This window comes from Arachis ipaensis, chromosome B3, assembly GCF_059453495.1.
Source record: "Arachis ipaensis isolate K30076 ecotype BB chromosome B3, ASM5945349v1, whole genome shotgun sequence".
Classification (NCBI taxonomy): domain Eukaryota; kingdom Viridiplantae; phylum Streptophyta; class Magnoliopsida; order Fabales; family Fabaceae; genus Arachis; species Arachis ipaensis.
In genome coordinates this window covers 7087413-7105005 of record NC_142438.1, presented here as the reverse complement: position 1 = coordinate 7105005, position 17593 = coordinate 7087413, and the positions used below count along the sequence as shown (strand labels likewise).

At 36.2% G+C, this 17593-nt stretch overlaps 1 protein-coding gene across 1 annotated transcript; it reads left to right on the top strand.

Moving 5' to 3' along the window:
• The first annotated feature begins 14440 nt into the window (after positions 1-14440).
• On the top strand, positions 14441-15078 carry LOC148569720 (uncharacterized). The gene is made up of 2 exons (XM_088506605.1): positions 14441-14909; positions 14999-15078. Exons 1-2 carry the CDS (start codon positions 14441-14443, stop codon positions 15076-15078), a joined length of 549 nt encoding a protein of 182 aa, XP_088362731.1.
• The last annotated feature ends 2515 nt before the right edge of the window (positions 15079-17593 follow it).

Here is a 17593-nt window from a genome sequence, read left to right as displayed (position 1 = left end):
ATTGCTGGTTCTTCGTCACTTGAATAATCTAGGATGTGTTCTTCATTTTCTATATTTTCAGAATTTACTAATTCTTCTTCTATTTGAAAACCCTGTTCCATAATATTATTTTCTTGAGCCATTTTTAATTGTTTAAAAAGCATTGTAACTTCTTCTAATTTTTCCTCAATATTCATAATTTTAGTGGTGGTTTTACTTTTAAATTTGTTATGTTGATTATATTTTGAAATTTTTCTTCTTTGGGATTCTCTTTTTCCTTATTTCTTTGAAATTTTATGGATACTAATATTTCTTCAAGCATATCTACTATAGAATTTAATTGTGGGTTAAAAGTATGATAAAGATGTGGGGAATCATTTCCATGATAACATTTTTTAGAAATTCCGTGTGAAAAATAAGTTTTTTCAGGTTTTTGAAGTCCTTCAATAAAACTTATAGTAAAATAAAGATTTTGAGAAAAATCATTTTGTATTGATTTTAAGAATTCGGTGTCATTACAGTTACCATTAGTTAAAATCGTTAATTTTTGATCTATTAATTTTGATAACTTAATTATTTCTTCTCTTAAATCTTCTAATTTACTTTTTTTCATTAGGTGACGCTTTTCTTTGTGAAGAGCTACGATTTTAAGTAAAAAATGTGGCTTTGAAAAGTGTAGTTTAGTAAGCAAATCTTTAAATCTGTATGACTTTTGCTCTGTACCCTATAATTCACTTTAATTAATATATCAAGTTGAACTTGAATGTTTAAGGATCAATTTGTTATATTCTTTTATGTTATCTACTACATGATGCTTTGATTGTCTTTGAGTATATTTTATGTTGTCCTAATTTAGACTCTTTAAATATTTAATTATAAGTACTTATTGCATAGTTGTTGAGAATTTGAATGTACTACTTCTTATAAATTTTACTACTATTTTAGTTTTTGATGTATTTTGTAGTTGAAATTATTAATTTTAAAATTGTGTTTTAAAGAATCGTAACATACGAGTTTACGAGTCAAATCTACGAGTCAAATCTAGATAAGTTCTACGAGTTTATTTAGACTCACAAATTTGACAACTTTAGTAGAAATTTTTCCAAACCTTACCTAACTATAAAAATTTTCTTCAGGTAAGTTTACATTTCGTTTGTTGGTTAAATTTGTTTCAAAATGGAAATATCTTGGTGCTAATTACTTTGTGTGCTTAGGTTTTTAATTATGCTTTTGGTTCTATCATCATGGAAAACATTAGTAGGGGATTAAGTAGTACGAGTACTTTATTAGTTAGGAATTTTGTTAGGTGGACAATAATTTTTATAAATAATGTGAACAATGAGTTATAGAATTAACTCAATAAAGTAAAAAAACATTCCATTCCAAATTACTTTCTAAACTTTAACATTAGGATAACTATTCGCACACTAGTGAATTGAACATTCAGTCATTATTAACTGTGCATGAGTAAATCGAATAAAAAGAAAGGTTTAATTACTCTGTTGGTCCCTATAGTTTCGTGAAATTTTTAATTAGGTCCATATACTTTTTTTCTTTTTAATTGGGTCCCTGCACCAATTTTTTTTCAATTAAGTCCATCTTAGTAGTAATTGGCTTAATTTTATAGGGACCCAACTAAAAAAAAGAATTGGTACAGGGACCTAAATAAAAGGAAAAAAAAGTGTGAGGACCCAATTAAAAAAAATTAGTGCAATGACTCAATTAAAAGAAAAAAAATTATAGGGACCTAATTGAAAATTTTGCGAAACTATAGGGACCAGCAGAGTAATTAAACAAAAAAAAAAATAACCATCCAATTAAAAATAATGAACATAATCATCTGCATACCTATTGAATTAAACATTCGACATATCCATTGTTCACATTATTTAGTATTTTCATTGTCCACTTATACTTTTCCATTAGCATATAGGTATCTAATTCGGTTCAGATGGGACAATAATTGTTTAACAAAAAATTATTATTATTAGTATATTTTTTGTCCCTGAAGTTTTACAAAAGTTTCAAAAATACCCCTAAGTTTTATTTTGTTTCAATTTTGTCCCAAAAGTTTTTAATTTGCATCAAATATACCCCTAATGGCTAATTTTTTAAAAAATTTAAGACCAATTCAACAACAATTTCATAAGAACAACCCTCAATACAAGCAAATCAAGCATAATTTTTATGCATTATTGTTAGATTGGTCTTAATTTTTTTTGAAAATTTAGCCGGCGAAAACTTTTAGGACAAAATTGAAACAAAATAAAACTTATGGATATTCTTGAAACTTTTATTAAACTTTAGGGACAAAAAGTATACTTTACCCTTATTATTATTAATTTTCATTCTCATCAATAATGAAATTATAGTTAAATTTAAAATATATTTAAATAAATACTTTTTATATTTAATTTTTAAATTTATACTCTAATAAGATGATAAGACTTTGTTAATAATATTTTATATAATATTTTAAATTTAAAAAATATTTTAAAATTTATATTAAACTATAATTATATTTTAAAATATTTATTTATAATTTATTTATTATAAAATAATTTTTTAATTAAATCATAATTAAATTAATTAAATTAATAACTAAAATAATTCTATGAGCAATTCAGTTTTTAAAACCTTGATCTTACAAATCTGGACTTTTTCTCGTGTTTCTGGCACACTTGTTTCTTATATTATTAGACAAAAAGACTCGTGAAATTAGGCCGCTGCTTATGGAATTAAAGTGAGCTCACAATTCTCATCTGAGTTTAAATTTAAATTTTATCATTGGACAACCTTTTTTGTTGTTGAGAACTATTATACTGAGGAGTGAGGACCACAATGTTAGAAAGGAAGGCATAATAAAAAAAAATAACAAAAAAATTTAGAGAATCAATTTTATATACAATAAAACAGTTTTTTAAAAAATAATCCTGATTTTTAAATTTTAAAAATTAATTTTACGACACACGCATTTTCACGTAATCTATCTGTCTTCTCTTTTTTTTTTTTTTATCTTTTTTTCTTTAATTTGCATGTATTCTCTATTTTTCTTTTTTCTTTTTTTCTTCAGTGTTGCCTTTCTCTCAGTTTTTTCTTTTTTTTTTCCTCCATATCATCTTTGAAAACTTTTGTACACTAATTTTTGATATTTTCTGTTATATTTTAAATATTTTTTTGTTAGATTTTGAATAATATTTTTACAATAATTTTAAATATTTTTTTTATTTAGTTTTAGATTTTTTTTGTTATGACCATCAAGGTCCCAAAAATTGAAATAAAAAAAATTTCTTTGGAATAATAATGCTTCATACTTATAAAAGATTAGAAATTTGTCGAGTTTATCCCTAGTTATTTTTAGTGTGAGCGATAGATGTAGTATTCTCTTATAGTTTCTAGTTTTTAGTTTTTAGTATTGCATGGTTAAATGTTTCATTAATTAAAATTGTAGGTCTAATTTAGAAATTTAATTTAAAATTGCATATTATATAGGTTCATACAAAATTGAACTTTTCATTTTTAATCAACTGAAGTGTTTTTTAATAAAAAAATGTATTTTTCTTTCTTTGGTGAAATAGATAGTCATAGTAATAATAATATATAAAAAGTCATATACCAACGAGCTATATTTCAAATAGTATAATTTTTTAATATTCACTTAGAGATTGCGAGTTTGAGTCTCTCTATTTTTTGTTAAAAAAAAACATATAAAAGGTCCCATCATGTTGAAAAATAATTGAAATGGACAAATTCTTTGGAAACTTAATAAGCTTTCTGCTTCATGCTTCGAAAATTTTTTGTTTTGCCTTTTGCGGTAAATTAGATAATCATGAAGGGCCCCGGCCAGTGCAGCAATGCTATGAGAAAAATAATTGAAATGGGCAAAGATATTTTAGAGATTGAGATGAATTTTGTGTCAGACTTTTTTCATTCTATTTTATTATACTTTTTATAGTATATAAAAATTAACTCTTATAATTTATTATTCAATAATCAAAGTAAAATATTTTTACATAATAATAATCATAAAATTTTTATTAGAATAACCACTTTAAAATAATATGTGCTAATAGTGTGTATATAGGAATAACTTATAACACTTCTATTAAATATATTATACTAATTTAATTTAATTTTATCACTCAATTTTAAATTAATTATATTTTTTATTATATTAAATATTTACAAATTATGAAAACAAAAAAATTTTTATTTTTCACAACATATCTTTTTAATAAATACTTATAGTTTAATAATAATATAATAGGTATAATCTAATTAATAAATTATTAAAATATAAAAATAATAATTACTATAGTATAAAAATAAAACTAAAAAAATTTATTATAAAAATAATAATAAATTTTTATATAATTATTAATTTATGATTACTAATAAATCAATCGATTTAACCTGAAACCCATTGAATAAACTAATAATTTATAATAATTCAGTAATTTGACCCATTCCATTCTAGTAATTAGACTCTAAATCACACCATTCTACACCTTGTTTACTTATTAAAATGAAAAAGAAAAGGAAAAACAGTTTATATTGCATCATTTTATCCTTTTTGTATGTTAATAACTAAAAAAATTAAATGATAATTCTACAAGCATGGAATCTAAGGAAGTTGCACAGAACTTGAGCTCTCCTTTGATGGGCTTGCTCTCACATTCTCTCAGTGTATCTTCCATGGCTTTCGCCTGCGATTTTGCGCAGGCGAAGCCAAAGAATTGGAGGAGTTGTGGGAGTTTTTCCAACGAGAAAGGAAGTGAATCAGCTTCTTGCTTTGGCCATAGCTTTGGTGAAGTTGAAGGGTCTCTCTTGGGAAAATAAATTGGCATCTTTTGACCTACCTTCAAATCCTTCATTGTCAAGAACACCATTAGAGAGGGGTCTACGTCATGATGATTCATATTGTTTTTGGTTCCACCACCCAATTCGATTCCATGCGATGAACACGCAAAGAAAATAAGTCTAAGTAGTAATCACAAGCTTTGAAAAGAAAATTGTTCAAATTGAAGAACAAAAAAAGAATATTAAATTAAATATATCATGATGTATATATACCATGATAAGTTGATAACTAGTAACTGAAGCAAGATTATGAGAAAATTTTCGGCCATGCTTCTGCTAGCTGAATGCGTTGAACAGTTTTAATTTTTTCCGACCCTTTTGATACTGACTCTTGAATTTATTTTTAGGATTAATCTCTATATACAAGTGATTTTGATATACAAATCTTACAAGTCCTCTAATTGATATTACCTCAGACGCGCTTGTTATGCGCATATGTTTCACGCGCCTCTAACAGATTTTTAATTTTTGAAAGGATTCCGTTTCTTTTTTCGAATTTCTTGCCTTCTCTTTCTCCTTCTTCATTTACGTACTTTTCTCTCTCTGTTCTCTTTTTTCGTTATTCTTGATTTCCATTGTTTTTTGACATCAAGCTTTGAAATTGTTTTTGAAGATAATGGATAATTTAACTTCAGATTGTCAGCCAGTGCATGAACCTTGCCTGTAAAATTTGCTGTTAATTCTTCCTTATTTGAATTGAATCTAATGTATTAGTTCTGATTAGAATTAATATAATCTTGTCCATTTTATATCATACGTTCAGGTGTAGATGAGGAATATTTGGGTGTATTTTTATAAAAGTTTTAGTGTATTTACAGTTTATGACTTTTCGTCTGACAGAAGGTGAATTGTCTTATTCTTTTAGTTAAATTGTTTTAGTTTCTGTTTAGTTATAATTCATGAATCTGGTTTTTGTTATTTTTTATGATGGTTTTATAGTTGTATTTGCATTCTATAGTTTATGCTTATTTTAATATGGTGTATTTTTTGGTGTATTTTGCAGCCCTTCTGTGGTGTATTTTGGGTGTATTTTGCAGCCCTTATTGACTTTGGTGGCTATTTTTAATGTACACGTAACACAACTCATTTCTGTATCTGCAGCAAATTTGGGTGTAAAAACGAAGATATTTGGGTGTATTTTTATTCTGATGAATTCTGCATAATTCGAAACTCTTCCTCTTCCTCCTCCTCATCTTCTGCTGCTTCTTCTTCTTCTTCATCTTCTTATTTCATATTCTCATAATTCTTTTGGGGAGAAAAAATTCAAACAAAGAAAAAAAATACATAATATTGCAAAATTAAAAGAAGAAGGAGGAGAAACACGACGATTAAGATGAAACACGCGAAGAAAAATGAGGAGAAACACAAAGAACGAGGAGAAGAAGAAGGAAGAGGAGGAGGAGGAGAAACGTGAAAAAAAATGACAGTTGTGGTTTTCATCGAGGAAAAAGAAGATCGAATAGTTGTTCATTATGGTGAGTAGCGCGCTTTGGAAATAGGAAGTGGTTGAGTAACGTGCGTGTATTTACTCTTGAATGTGAGAGTGTAATACGCGTGTGTTTTATTGGGGTTGTGTCAACTTGTAAGACTTGTAAACCAACAAAATTTGTATGTGTAGCATAACCTATTATTTTTATTTGTAAAAAAATCTTAAAAGCTGACAATTATTGTTAGCAATAATTGTGAAACATCGTGTCTTTATTGAATAATACTAGTGAATACATGGTACGGCTATTTAGTTGGTGTGGTCTTTATTTTAAGGTAAATGTTATGGTGTCTAAAAAGTGGTGCCTATTTATTAAAAAGGGTTAAAAGTTATTATTTAATTTAAAAAATATAAAAATACATAATTTTAAAAAAAATTAAAATTTATTACAAAAAATAAATTAGACAAAATTTAGACAAAAATTTATAAACACCATAGAATTGACTTTATTTCAATTGAAAGATGACATGCAGATAAACCCTGTCGGAATTTATCTGATTTGTTACAGGAAAAGATGAATTTTTTTAAAAAAATATACAGAGAATCATCAAAATTTATTATTTTTTGTTATTAATTAATTATTAATATTTAATTATTAAATTATTAAACAAAAAGAATCTAATTGATGATTAAAAGTAATGACAAAAAATAATAAACTATAATAATTATGTATCATTTTTCAATTTTTTAATCAAATTATTAGTTTTTTTCTCAAAAATTATTTTTTATTAATTTTTGTTTATTTTTATTTCATTAGCAAATTATTGGTTAAAAGAATTGATTTACTAGTAAAATTATTTATCTATTTCCATGCTATATATCTTCGGCCGTGTGAATGTGATGTTAGTACCATGTTCTTATTTAAAACGAGAGTCACTCAGATAAAGATGTTGAAAATATTTTTTTATAAAGATATTTTTTAATAATTAAAATTTAACACATATAATTGATTAAATCGTATTATTTTTGTTAAAATTAGGCTAGACAAATTGATCTAACCAAAAAATAGTGAATCCAATCTTGAACTGGTTTAAATTAATATTATTTTTTATAAAAAATATCTACAATACCCTATTATAGAAAATGACTAAAATACTTCTATTATATATATTAATTTTGAGCATCCTAAATTTTAGTCCTTTATTTTTCTATCGTAGGGTTAGGATTTAGAATTTCTAATATATATATATATATATATATATATATATATATATATATATATATATTATAAGAGTATTTTAATCATTTTCTATAATAAGAGTATTGTAGTCATTTTTTATAAAAAAATAATATTAATTTAGATCAGTTCAAGATTTGATTTACTATTTTTTCGATTAAATCAATTTGTTTAGCCTAATTTTGACAAAATTAACATGATTTAATCGATTATATATGTTAAATTTTAATTACTGAAAAACATCTTTAAAAAAAAGACGTTTTAGGCGTCTTTATCTAAATGGCTCCCATTTAAAACTTATCATCTTATTTAATTATAGAATGAAGTGTGATTCATACTGATTAAATAGTATGATCGCTATCATTATTTTTTTTATTATTGTATATTTGAGTCGAAAATTAATTCATTATAGATTTAAATCAACTCTCAACACTTTCTTATACATATTTTAAATATTCGTGATATGAAAAAATTAAGTATTATTTAAAAGTTACTAGTTTATATTTTTAGAATGTTCAATTTAATTTAATATATTTTAATTTTGTTTATTTAGTTACTAAATTGGACCTTATTTATAGGTTTAGAATTTTTTATTTCAATCTAATAAGAGTTTATAAATATCTCATAAATTATTATAATTGACATCCAGTGATTAGAGGTGTGAAAATCTTTCTTTTTTTGTTTCGTGATGAAACCATGATGTGGATAAGTGAGGTTGAATGAATCTCTCTCTTATTATATTGAGGAATTGGATAGAAGGTTGAAGAGTCCCTACGATTTAATTCTCAAACTATGGCATGGACAAGTTAGGTTGATGATTCTCTTTCTTATTGCGTCAAGAAATTTGGTAGAAAATAGAGTTATTTTTTTGTATTCAATTTCAATCTATTCCTTTTGTTTCTATTTCAATTTTATTGTATCTTTTTTATTCAATTTGTAAAAAAAAAGAAAAAAAAAATCATCTTTCTTATATTTGTTCTCTTCATACACTAATTTTCCAACTACAAGATTTGAGGACGAATCTTTTTTGAGGAGGAGGAGAATGATACGTGATTCAAATGTTTGAGATATAAAAAAATCAAGTATCATTTAAACGTTATTAGGTTATATTTTTAGAATGTTCAATTTAGTTTAATGTATTTTGATTTTATTTATTTAATTACTAAATTGGACTTTATGTTATGCGTTTAGAATTTTTCTTTATTTTAACCTAATAAAAGGTCATAAATATCTCATAAATTATGGTAGTCATCATTTAGTGATTAGAGGTGTGAAATCCTTCTTTTAGTTTTGTAATGGAACTATGATGTGGACAATTGAGATTGAGTGAGTCACTTTCTTATTATATTGGAGAATTAGGTAGAAGGTTGAGGAACTTTTCTTATTGCGTCAAAAAATTAAGTAGAAAGTAAAATGATTCTCTTTGTATTTAATTTCAATTTATTTATTTATTTTTTATTTTGATTTTAATATATCTTTTTATTCTGTTTGAATTTTTGTCTTTTTGTTTATACTCTTTTTTTTAATTATTTATTTAAATGGGTTAATGAGTTTTTTTTTTTTTTTTTATACATTATACAACACATTCACTCACACACACAAGGCCTCGGCTGCAATGGGTTAGTGAGTTAAACGGTAAACAAATCCAAGTTGGTTTGAAGGTTGTCATTCTACTAGAGCATAGTATTGGTTTTTTTTTCCTATATGGGGTATGGGCTCTATTAACAGATTTGGAGAATTTAAGCCAAGAGAACCATAAACATTTATAATTTTTTGGTATTAGAACCATAAAACTAATAAACACTTTTGTTCGTGACCTAACAATTTTTCATGGGCCTTAAAGCTGACAAACCCCAAACTGATTTCAAACGAGAAAAAAGAGAGAAATCTGAACCCACCCACACACAAAAATACGAAAAAGAGTGGACTTTGTTTCAACTTTTAAACCTAACCAACGAAAACAACCCTCTTCAAAGTCAATCCCCTAGTCCAGAAAAAAAAAAAAAAAAAAAAAGCCAATCCAAGTGGCAAATGTATTTGCCTTTTAATAAGCCACATCGGCCTAGTACAAATAACATATCTATATATCTCTTACAAATTGTATTTAAATTCAAATCTCAACTAAAGCTAGATGTTATTTAAGAACCCAACTTTTTGTGCTACCACATTAAAAATAAATGTAATACAAGTTTCTATAATTTAGAAAGGAAAGCTGAGAGTATGTTTTTTTTAGTTCATTACCACAAAAAAATTAATAAAAACACAAGTGAAGGTATAACGTTCTCAAATAAAAAGTAGATTAGCGTGTTTATAAATTCTTTAACAAGTTTATTAGATTTACAAGATAATATATTACAGAAGTTAGAAAAGTACAACAAAGACATGTATACAATTACAACAATATGAACATAATTTGACTCTGAATAAAAACTCACTATTGTATTTGGTTTAATTACTCTGTTGGTTTTTATAGTTTCGCAAAATTTTCAATTAGGTCCCTATACTTTTTTTCATTTTAATTGGGTCTCTATACATTAATTTTTTTCAATTAAATCTCTGCCGTGAGTATAACGTTTAAGATAACAGAATATTCTATTTAAAAAACGAATATTCTTATGAATTAGTTAGAATAACTAGTTGAACATACATTTATTATTTTAAAATACCAAAAATACTCCTGATATTTTATCCCAAAGAAAAAAACCCTATCCAGCCCTTTTCGACCATCATCGCCAGCACCACCATCATCGCCAGTCATCGCCAGCACCCAAACGACGCCCTTTTCGACCCTGCCGCCTCTCCGATGGCGCTTGACGACGATCTCAAGAGCGACAACCAGAATGCGCGCGGCGCCGTCGCTGCAAATCTGTCCCGCAAGAAAGCCACCCCTCCTCAACCCGCCAAGAAGCTCCTCATCAAGCTCCGCACAGTTCCATACTCCTCAATTTTGTCCTTTTTCCTTTTGAGGATTTTGTATAATTCGGGGGTGATGAATGGGTTGTTTTATTTGTGTTAAGGGCCTCACTTTAGTGAATTTCTTAGCTGCTTAGTTAACACTAGGGGTTTGAGTTATGTTAATGGCTTGTTCTTAATATAGTTTTTGGGTTAGAAATTGAATCGAAGTTTGTTAATTGGTAATCATCTTATAGAGCAGATATATAAGATTTTGTTCATTGGTTACATTGATAATTGTTCGGTTGGTCGGGTACCGGACGTTTCGGGTTAGGACTCTGAGGTCAATACTTCGGTTGATGGGATAGCTCGTCTGGTCGCGGTTTCCATATTCCGGGTGAGCGAGGTCCCGAGCACTTCTGATGGAGAAAGGGGGGGGGGGCCACCTGCAAAGACACTCCGACGCCCTTGTCAGAATATGTGCAGGCGGAGAGAGTGATGTATGAAATGTGACGTACCTTGCAGAAAAGGGGATACTGTCGAAGCCCCGACCACTGAAGGACAGGACGGGAGGAAACAAGAACCTCTACTGCGAGTACCACAAGGGTTACGGGCACAAGACCCAAGACTGCTTTGACCTAAAGGACGCCCTCGAGCAAGCTATCAGGGACGGCAAACTCGCCGACTTCTCCCACCTTATAAGGGAACCAAGGAGACGCAACCGGGACAACGACAACGAGGACAGATCCCGACCAACAAGACGGCGCCAGGAGCCAGAGGGTGACGACAACGGTCTCACGGTGGTAAACGTGGTGACGGCCAGGAATACCGCCCCGAGGTCGAAATCGGCACAGAAGAAAGATGCCAAGGTCTTAGCGATCTCCGCCCCACCTGGTAGAGGTCTTAAGGGTCTCCCACCTATCTCTTTCGGCCCGGAGGACCAATGGTTCGACGAAGCGCCGGAAAGTCCGCCCATGGTCATTACGGCTAGGGTCGGAACTGGCCTCGTCAAACGAATCCTGGTAGACACGGGGGCAGACTCAAACATCATGTTCCGAAACGTTTTCGATGCCCTGGGATTGAGAGATTCCGACCTGACGACCCACCAGCACGGTGTGGTAGGGTTAGGAGACCACTTCATAAAGCCAGATGGAATCATCACACTCCCGACCTCTGTGGGACAAGGGCAAAGACGAAGGACAGTCATGGCAGACTTTGTAATATTACGAGATTCAACGGCCTATAACATCATCCTGGGGAGAAAGACCATTAACGACCTGGGGGCAGCTATCAGTACGAAACTACTGGTGATGAAGTTCATCACCGATGACGGATCCGTGGGATCCCTCCGGGGCGACTTGGAAACGGCAGTCGCTTGCGACCATGCCAGCCTTTCTCTCAGGAAAAAATCAAAGGAGGCGTCAGGAGTTTTCCTGGCCGACCTGGACGCCAGGGTAGACGACAAACCCAGACCAGAGCCAGAAGGAGACTTGGAGAAGTTCAGAGTCGGCGAGGAGCACGATAAGTTTACATTCATAAACAGGAACCTCCCGCACGAAATAAAGGAGCCTTTGATGGAGATGATCAGGGCTAACGCCGACCTCTTTGCCTGGACGCCTGCCGACATGCCAGGAATAGACCCCCAGCTCATGTCACACCACCTGGCCGTAAAGACAGGAGCCAAACCAGTGGCCCAGAGAAGGAGGAAAATGTCGCAGGAAAGGGCGGACGAGGTAGCCAAGCAAACGGCCAGCCTCTTAGAAGCGGGATTCATCCGGGAATTGGATTACTCGACTTGGTTGTCGAATGTGGTTCTGGTTAAAAAACACAACGGGAGGTGGAGAATGTGCGTAGACTATTCTGACCTCAACAAGGCTTGTCCCAAGGACTGCTACCCCCTACCTAATATTGATACGCTCGTTGACGCAGCGGCAGGGTACAGATATCTAAGTTTCATGGACGCCTATTCAGGGTATAATCAGATACCGATGCACCGACCTGACGAGGAAAAAACGGCATTCATAACGCCAGGAGGCATCTATTGTTACAAGGTCATGCCATTTGGCCTAAAAAACGCAGGAGCCACATACCAAAGGTTGATGAATAAGATATTCAGCGAACTCCTGGGCAAAACAGTGGAAGTTTACGTAGATGACATACTCGCAAAAACCGCCCGACCTGACGATCTCCTGAGTGACCTTAATGATGTTTTCTCGTCCCTACGACAACACGGCATGAGGCTTAATCCACTCAAATGCGCGTTCGCCATGGAGGCCGGAAAGTTCCTAGGCTTCATGATCACTCAAAGAGGAGTGGAAGCCAATCCCGAAAAATGCCAGGCTATCCTCCAAATGAAGAGTCCGGGTTGCATCAAAGACGTCCAAAGACTCGCTGGGAAATTGACAGCTTTGTCCCGTTTCCTCGGTGCATCGGCGGCAAAGGCCATACCTTTCTTCAACTTAATGAGAAAGGGAGTGACGTTCGAATAGACACCAGCATGCGAAGAAGCATTCAACCACTTCAAGCAAATCTTGGCGGCACCACCAGTCCTCGGGAAACCCAGAGCCGGAGAACCACTCTACCTCTACCTATCAGTAACCGAGGAAGCGCTTGCCGCGGTCCTCGTCACAGAAGAAGCGAGGACACAACAGCCCGTCTACTTCGTGAGCAGGGCACTCCAGGGACCGGAGCTGAGGTACAGCAAACTGGAAAGACTGGCGCTGGCACTCCTAGTATCCTCCCGAAGGTTAAGACAATACTTCCAAAGTCACCGTATAGTTGTAAGGACAGATCAGGCGATTCGGCAAATATTGCAAAAACCTGATTTGGCTGGAAGGATGATGACCTGGGCCATCGAGCTCTCACAATACGACCTGCAGTATGAGCCTCGACATGCAATCAAGGCACAGGCAATGGCTGACTTCTTAGTGGAGGTAACGGGCGATCCTTCCGAGGAAACGGGCACACGATGGAGGCTTCATGTGGACGGAGCCTCCAACCAAACGTTCGGAGGAGCAGGGGTCATCTTGGAAAGCCCAGCAGGGGTCATCTATGAGCAATCGACCAAGTTCGAGTTCCCAGTGTCAAACAACCAAGCTGAATATGAGGCTCTCCTAGGCGGATTAGTACTGGCTCGGGAAGTCGGGGCGACAAGGGTCGAAGTATGCAGCGACTCCCAAGTCGTCACCTCGCAGGTAAACGGAAGCTACCAAGCCCGGGACCCCCTCCTCCAAAAATACTTGGAAAAGGTTAAGCAAATGATGAGCCAGTTCCAGGAGGTCATCATCCAGCACGTTCCAAGAGAAAAGAACACACGAGCAGACCTTTTGTCGAAACTAGCGAGCACAAAGCCAGGATCGGGTAACCGGTCGCTCATCCAGGGCATGGTGAAGGAACCAACGGTCGCCCTCCACCTGACGGGGGCGAGCCCCTCATGGCTAGACCCCATTACCACCTTCCTGGAACTTGGCAAGTTACCCGAAGATGAGAAGGCGGCCAAAGCTTTAAGAAGGGAGGCGGCCAGATACGCAATCATACAAGGACAACTATTCAAAAAGGGACTCAGCCAGCCCCTATTGAAGTGTTTGCACCCCGACCAAACGGACTACGTGCTCAGAGAAGTCCACGAAGGGTGTTGCGGACATCACATCGGGGGCAAAGCCCTAGCAAGGAAGCTCGTCCGAGCAGGATACTACTGGCCAACAATGATGAAGGACTCGAAGGAATTTGTCACAAAATGCACAAAGTGTCAACAAAACGCCAACTTTCACAAAGCACCAGCCTCCGAGCTAAGCTCACTAACGACTACGCGTCCTTTTTCACAATGGGGAGTCGACCTCCTGGGACCCTTTCCGGTCGGCCCAGGACAAGTCAAATACCTCATTGTAGCCATTGACTACTACACCAAATGGGTAGAGGCGGAACCACTAGCCACCATATCGTCCTCCAACTGCCGGAAGTTCATGTGGAGGCAGGTGATAACCCGTTTCGGCATCCCAGAGGTCGTTATCTCGGACAATGGAACCCAGTTCACCGATAAGAAATTCATGGAATTCCTCTCTGGCCTGGGAATAAAGCAAAAGTTCTCTTCAGTAGAACATCCCCAAACAAACGGGCAGGTAGAGGCCGCAAACAAAGTCATCCTTCTTGGTCTAAAGAAGCGCCTAGACAGCAAGAAGGGAAACTGGGCCGACGAACTCCCCTCCGTCCTATGGTCCTACCGGACAACCGAGCAAAGCGCCACGGGAGAAACCCCCTTTCGCCTAACCTATGGGGTCGATGCGGTAATACCAGTTGAAATCGGCGAACCAAGCCCCCGACTACTCCTCGCGGGCATGAGCGAAGCGATTGAGAAAGACTTGATCGAAGAAACAAGGGAGATGGCTCACCTAACAGAGACGGCGCTGAAACAAAGAATAGCCCTGCGTTACAACGCAAAAGTCCTCAAACGAGACTTCGAAGAAGGGGACCTCGTCCTACGACGCAACGACATCGGCGTCCCGACCCCAGGAGAAGGCAAGCTGGCGGTAAATTGGGAAGGCCCCTACAGGGTAAGGGAGGTACTCGGCAAGGGCGCTTACAAACTCGAAAAACTGGACGGCAAGGAAATACCCAGAACATGGAACGCAAGCAACCTAAAGAGGTTCTACTCCTGACCCACCGGCTCAACGACCAGAGAGCCTAGCCGGAGAGTTAGTATTCGCCCCATCCACATGTTAATTCAACTTGTTTACTTACCTTGTCAAATACTTACCCAACTGTCGAGTAATTTTTACTTGTTCAAATCTTTTATCTTTTGTTAAAACCCTCTTACTTGATATCTGTTCCTCGTGACCAAAATCTAAAACGGCACCCCGGGACTGATCACCCCGGGAGCCAGACGGCTCATGGGCCTCAACCAACTCAACGACTACGCGACCAAACCGGTCCGAACTGCTACCAAATACGAAAACGGCAAGACGGGCACAAGACATAAGCCCGCCCAGATTAAACGGTAACACGAAAACGACAACACGACAAAATAGTGAAACGATGATAACTAACAAAGCATCAAAACGTGCAACGAACACGTAAAATTGTTCAAGGCAAACAAAACGACAAAGCATCAACAGGTTGTTCGACAAATACATTACAAAATATCCTAAGTTATAAGACCTCACTTCCTCGGCATATCGACAATTTTCCCGTCCTGGATAGTCTTAAAAACACCAATTGACGAGATCTCGAAATCGGGAGCAGCAATCTTCAGCTGGGCCTTCAGGGCATCTTCGGTCATCAAGATGGCACTCTTCCCTTGCTCCTTGGCCACCTTAAGCTTCTTCTTAAGATCAACGGCCTCTGCCTTAGCGGCCTTCGCTTCCGAAATGGCCTGCTCCCGTTCCTTTTCCAAAGCGACAACTCGACCCTGAGCTGCGTTCAGTTGATTTTCTAATGTCATCTCACGCTCAAGAAGCCGAGCCACGGTCTCATCAGACGCCTTCAGCCTCTCCGCAATAAACGACGACTTCTCCTCGGCGGCATTAAGCTTTCCCCCCATCTCGGACAGCTGACCCTGGAGGAGCTCAACTTGAGCCTTAAAGTCATTATTCGCCTTAACAGAAGACTCAAGCTTCCTCCGAAGCGCCTCCATACCAGATAGCTCAAACTCAGCCTTCCGAGCTATCACGGCCCCACGAAGCAAGGTGCGATACATCCACCTCGCCTGTCCGGACAGCTCGGTCGCATGAAAATGCTCTTCCGTCCCGGGTATCAACTGGGAGTCAATGAACTTGGAGGCATCAAAATTCCTCTCCATCACGGTAAGGACCCCTTCCGGGCTGGAAGACATCTTTCGCTTCCTAGGAGTATGGATAAGCTCCACATCGCTATCCGGTTGAGGGGTGCGAGTCACCTGCTCGTCAGCAGGTCCCTCCTCATGAAGAGGGGAAGCCTGATCCCCCAAGCCCTGCTTTCCCGACTCTTCGGCATCCTGAGCAGGGGAAGCTTGGCCCGTTTTTTCCCCCGATGGACCCTCCGACTTGCCGGCGTCTTTCCCTTCGGCATTCTCATCATCACTAGCATCAAAAAAGGTCTTCATCAGGTTCTCAAGACCAGTCACGGTAGCAGACATTTCCACTGCGATAAACAACAAGAACGTTAGCCGTCAAGCCGACAAACGAATAAAGCAAGAAGCATACGTAAACAAGAAAAGGAACTCACGAATATAGCTCCGGCCGGCCTCCCGTTCACCCATGAGAAGGTGGGGGTTCACGGGATTCTTTTCAAAGATAGCAAGAAGAACGTCCGCTATCTGCCTATCTACAGCCGACAACCTCTTGTACGACACTTTCACAAAAGGATTCGACCCCGCGCCAAAGCTCCAGTAAGTCTGGATAAGGCGCTCCCCCTCTAACGACAACCAGAAGGGATGGCGACCCTTAACGGGACGAACCTTGAAATACTTATCTTTGAAGCCATGGTAGGAATCCTCAAAGAGGCTAAAAATCTTCCTACCCTGAGCAGCACGGAAAGAAAGAAACCCCTTTCTTGCTTTCCCCTGCTTGGAGGGATTGGTAAGGTTGAAATAATAGAGAAAAACGTCCACTGAAGCCGGTAGCTCCAAGTACTCGCAAACCATCTCGAAGCAGCGGATCGAAGCCCAGCTGTTCGGATGAAGTTGAGACGGACAGACGGATATCCGGTTCAGCAGCGCCATTTGGAAATCGGAGAACGGTATCCGAACACCGACTTGTGTGAACATGGACTTGTAAAACCAAATCCAATCGGGAACGCGAGGAGAATGGAAATTGAGCTCATAAATACGCTCACGAGGAAGCGGGACAATGGCCTCGTAGTTGGCCTCCTCGTCAGTCCCCCCACATAGGTAACCGGCTTGCCGGAACTCCGTCAGTTCCTCTAAATCCATCTGGTTGGGTGAACTCCTTATATCATCAGTTACCCAAGCATACGGGTCGTAAGCCGCAGCAGATCCGGAAGACCGGGAAACAACACGAGGCATACCTACAGCGGGGTACCACTCCGTTAGTCTATGAGGTCGGAAGCTCGAAAAAACTCAGAAACTACGTCTTTCCATCTCAATCACAACCAGATACGGCTAAAGACTGCATCTACTTCACAAACCACCCAGAAAGCCTACCCTGGAATGGTACCCCCTCTCCTAACCCACCTATCCCAACACTGAAAAAACCTCTTAACAAAAA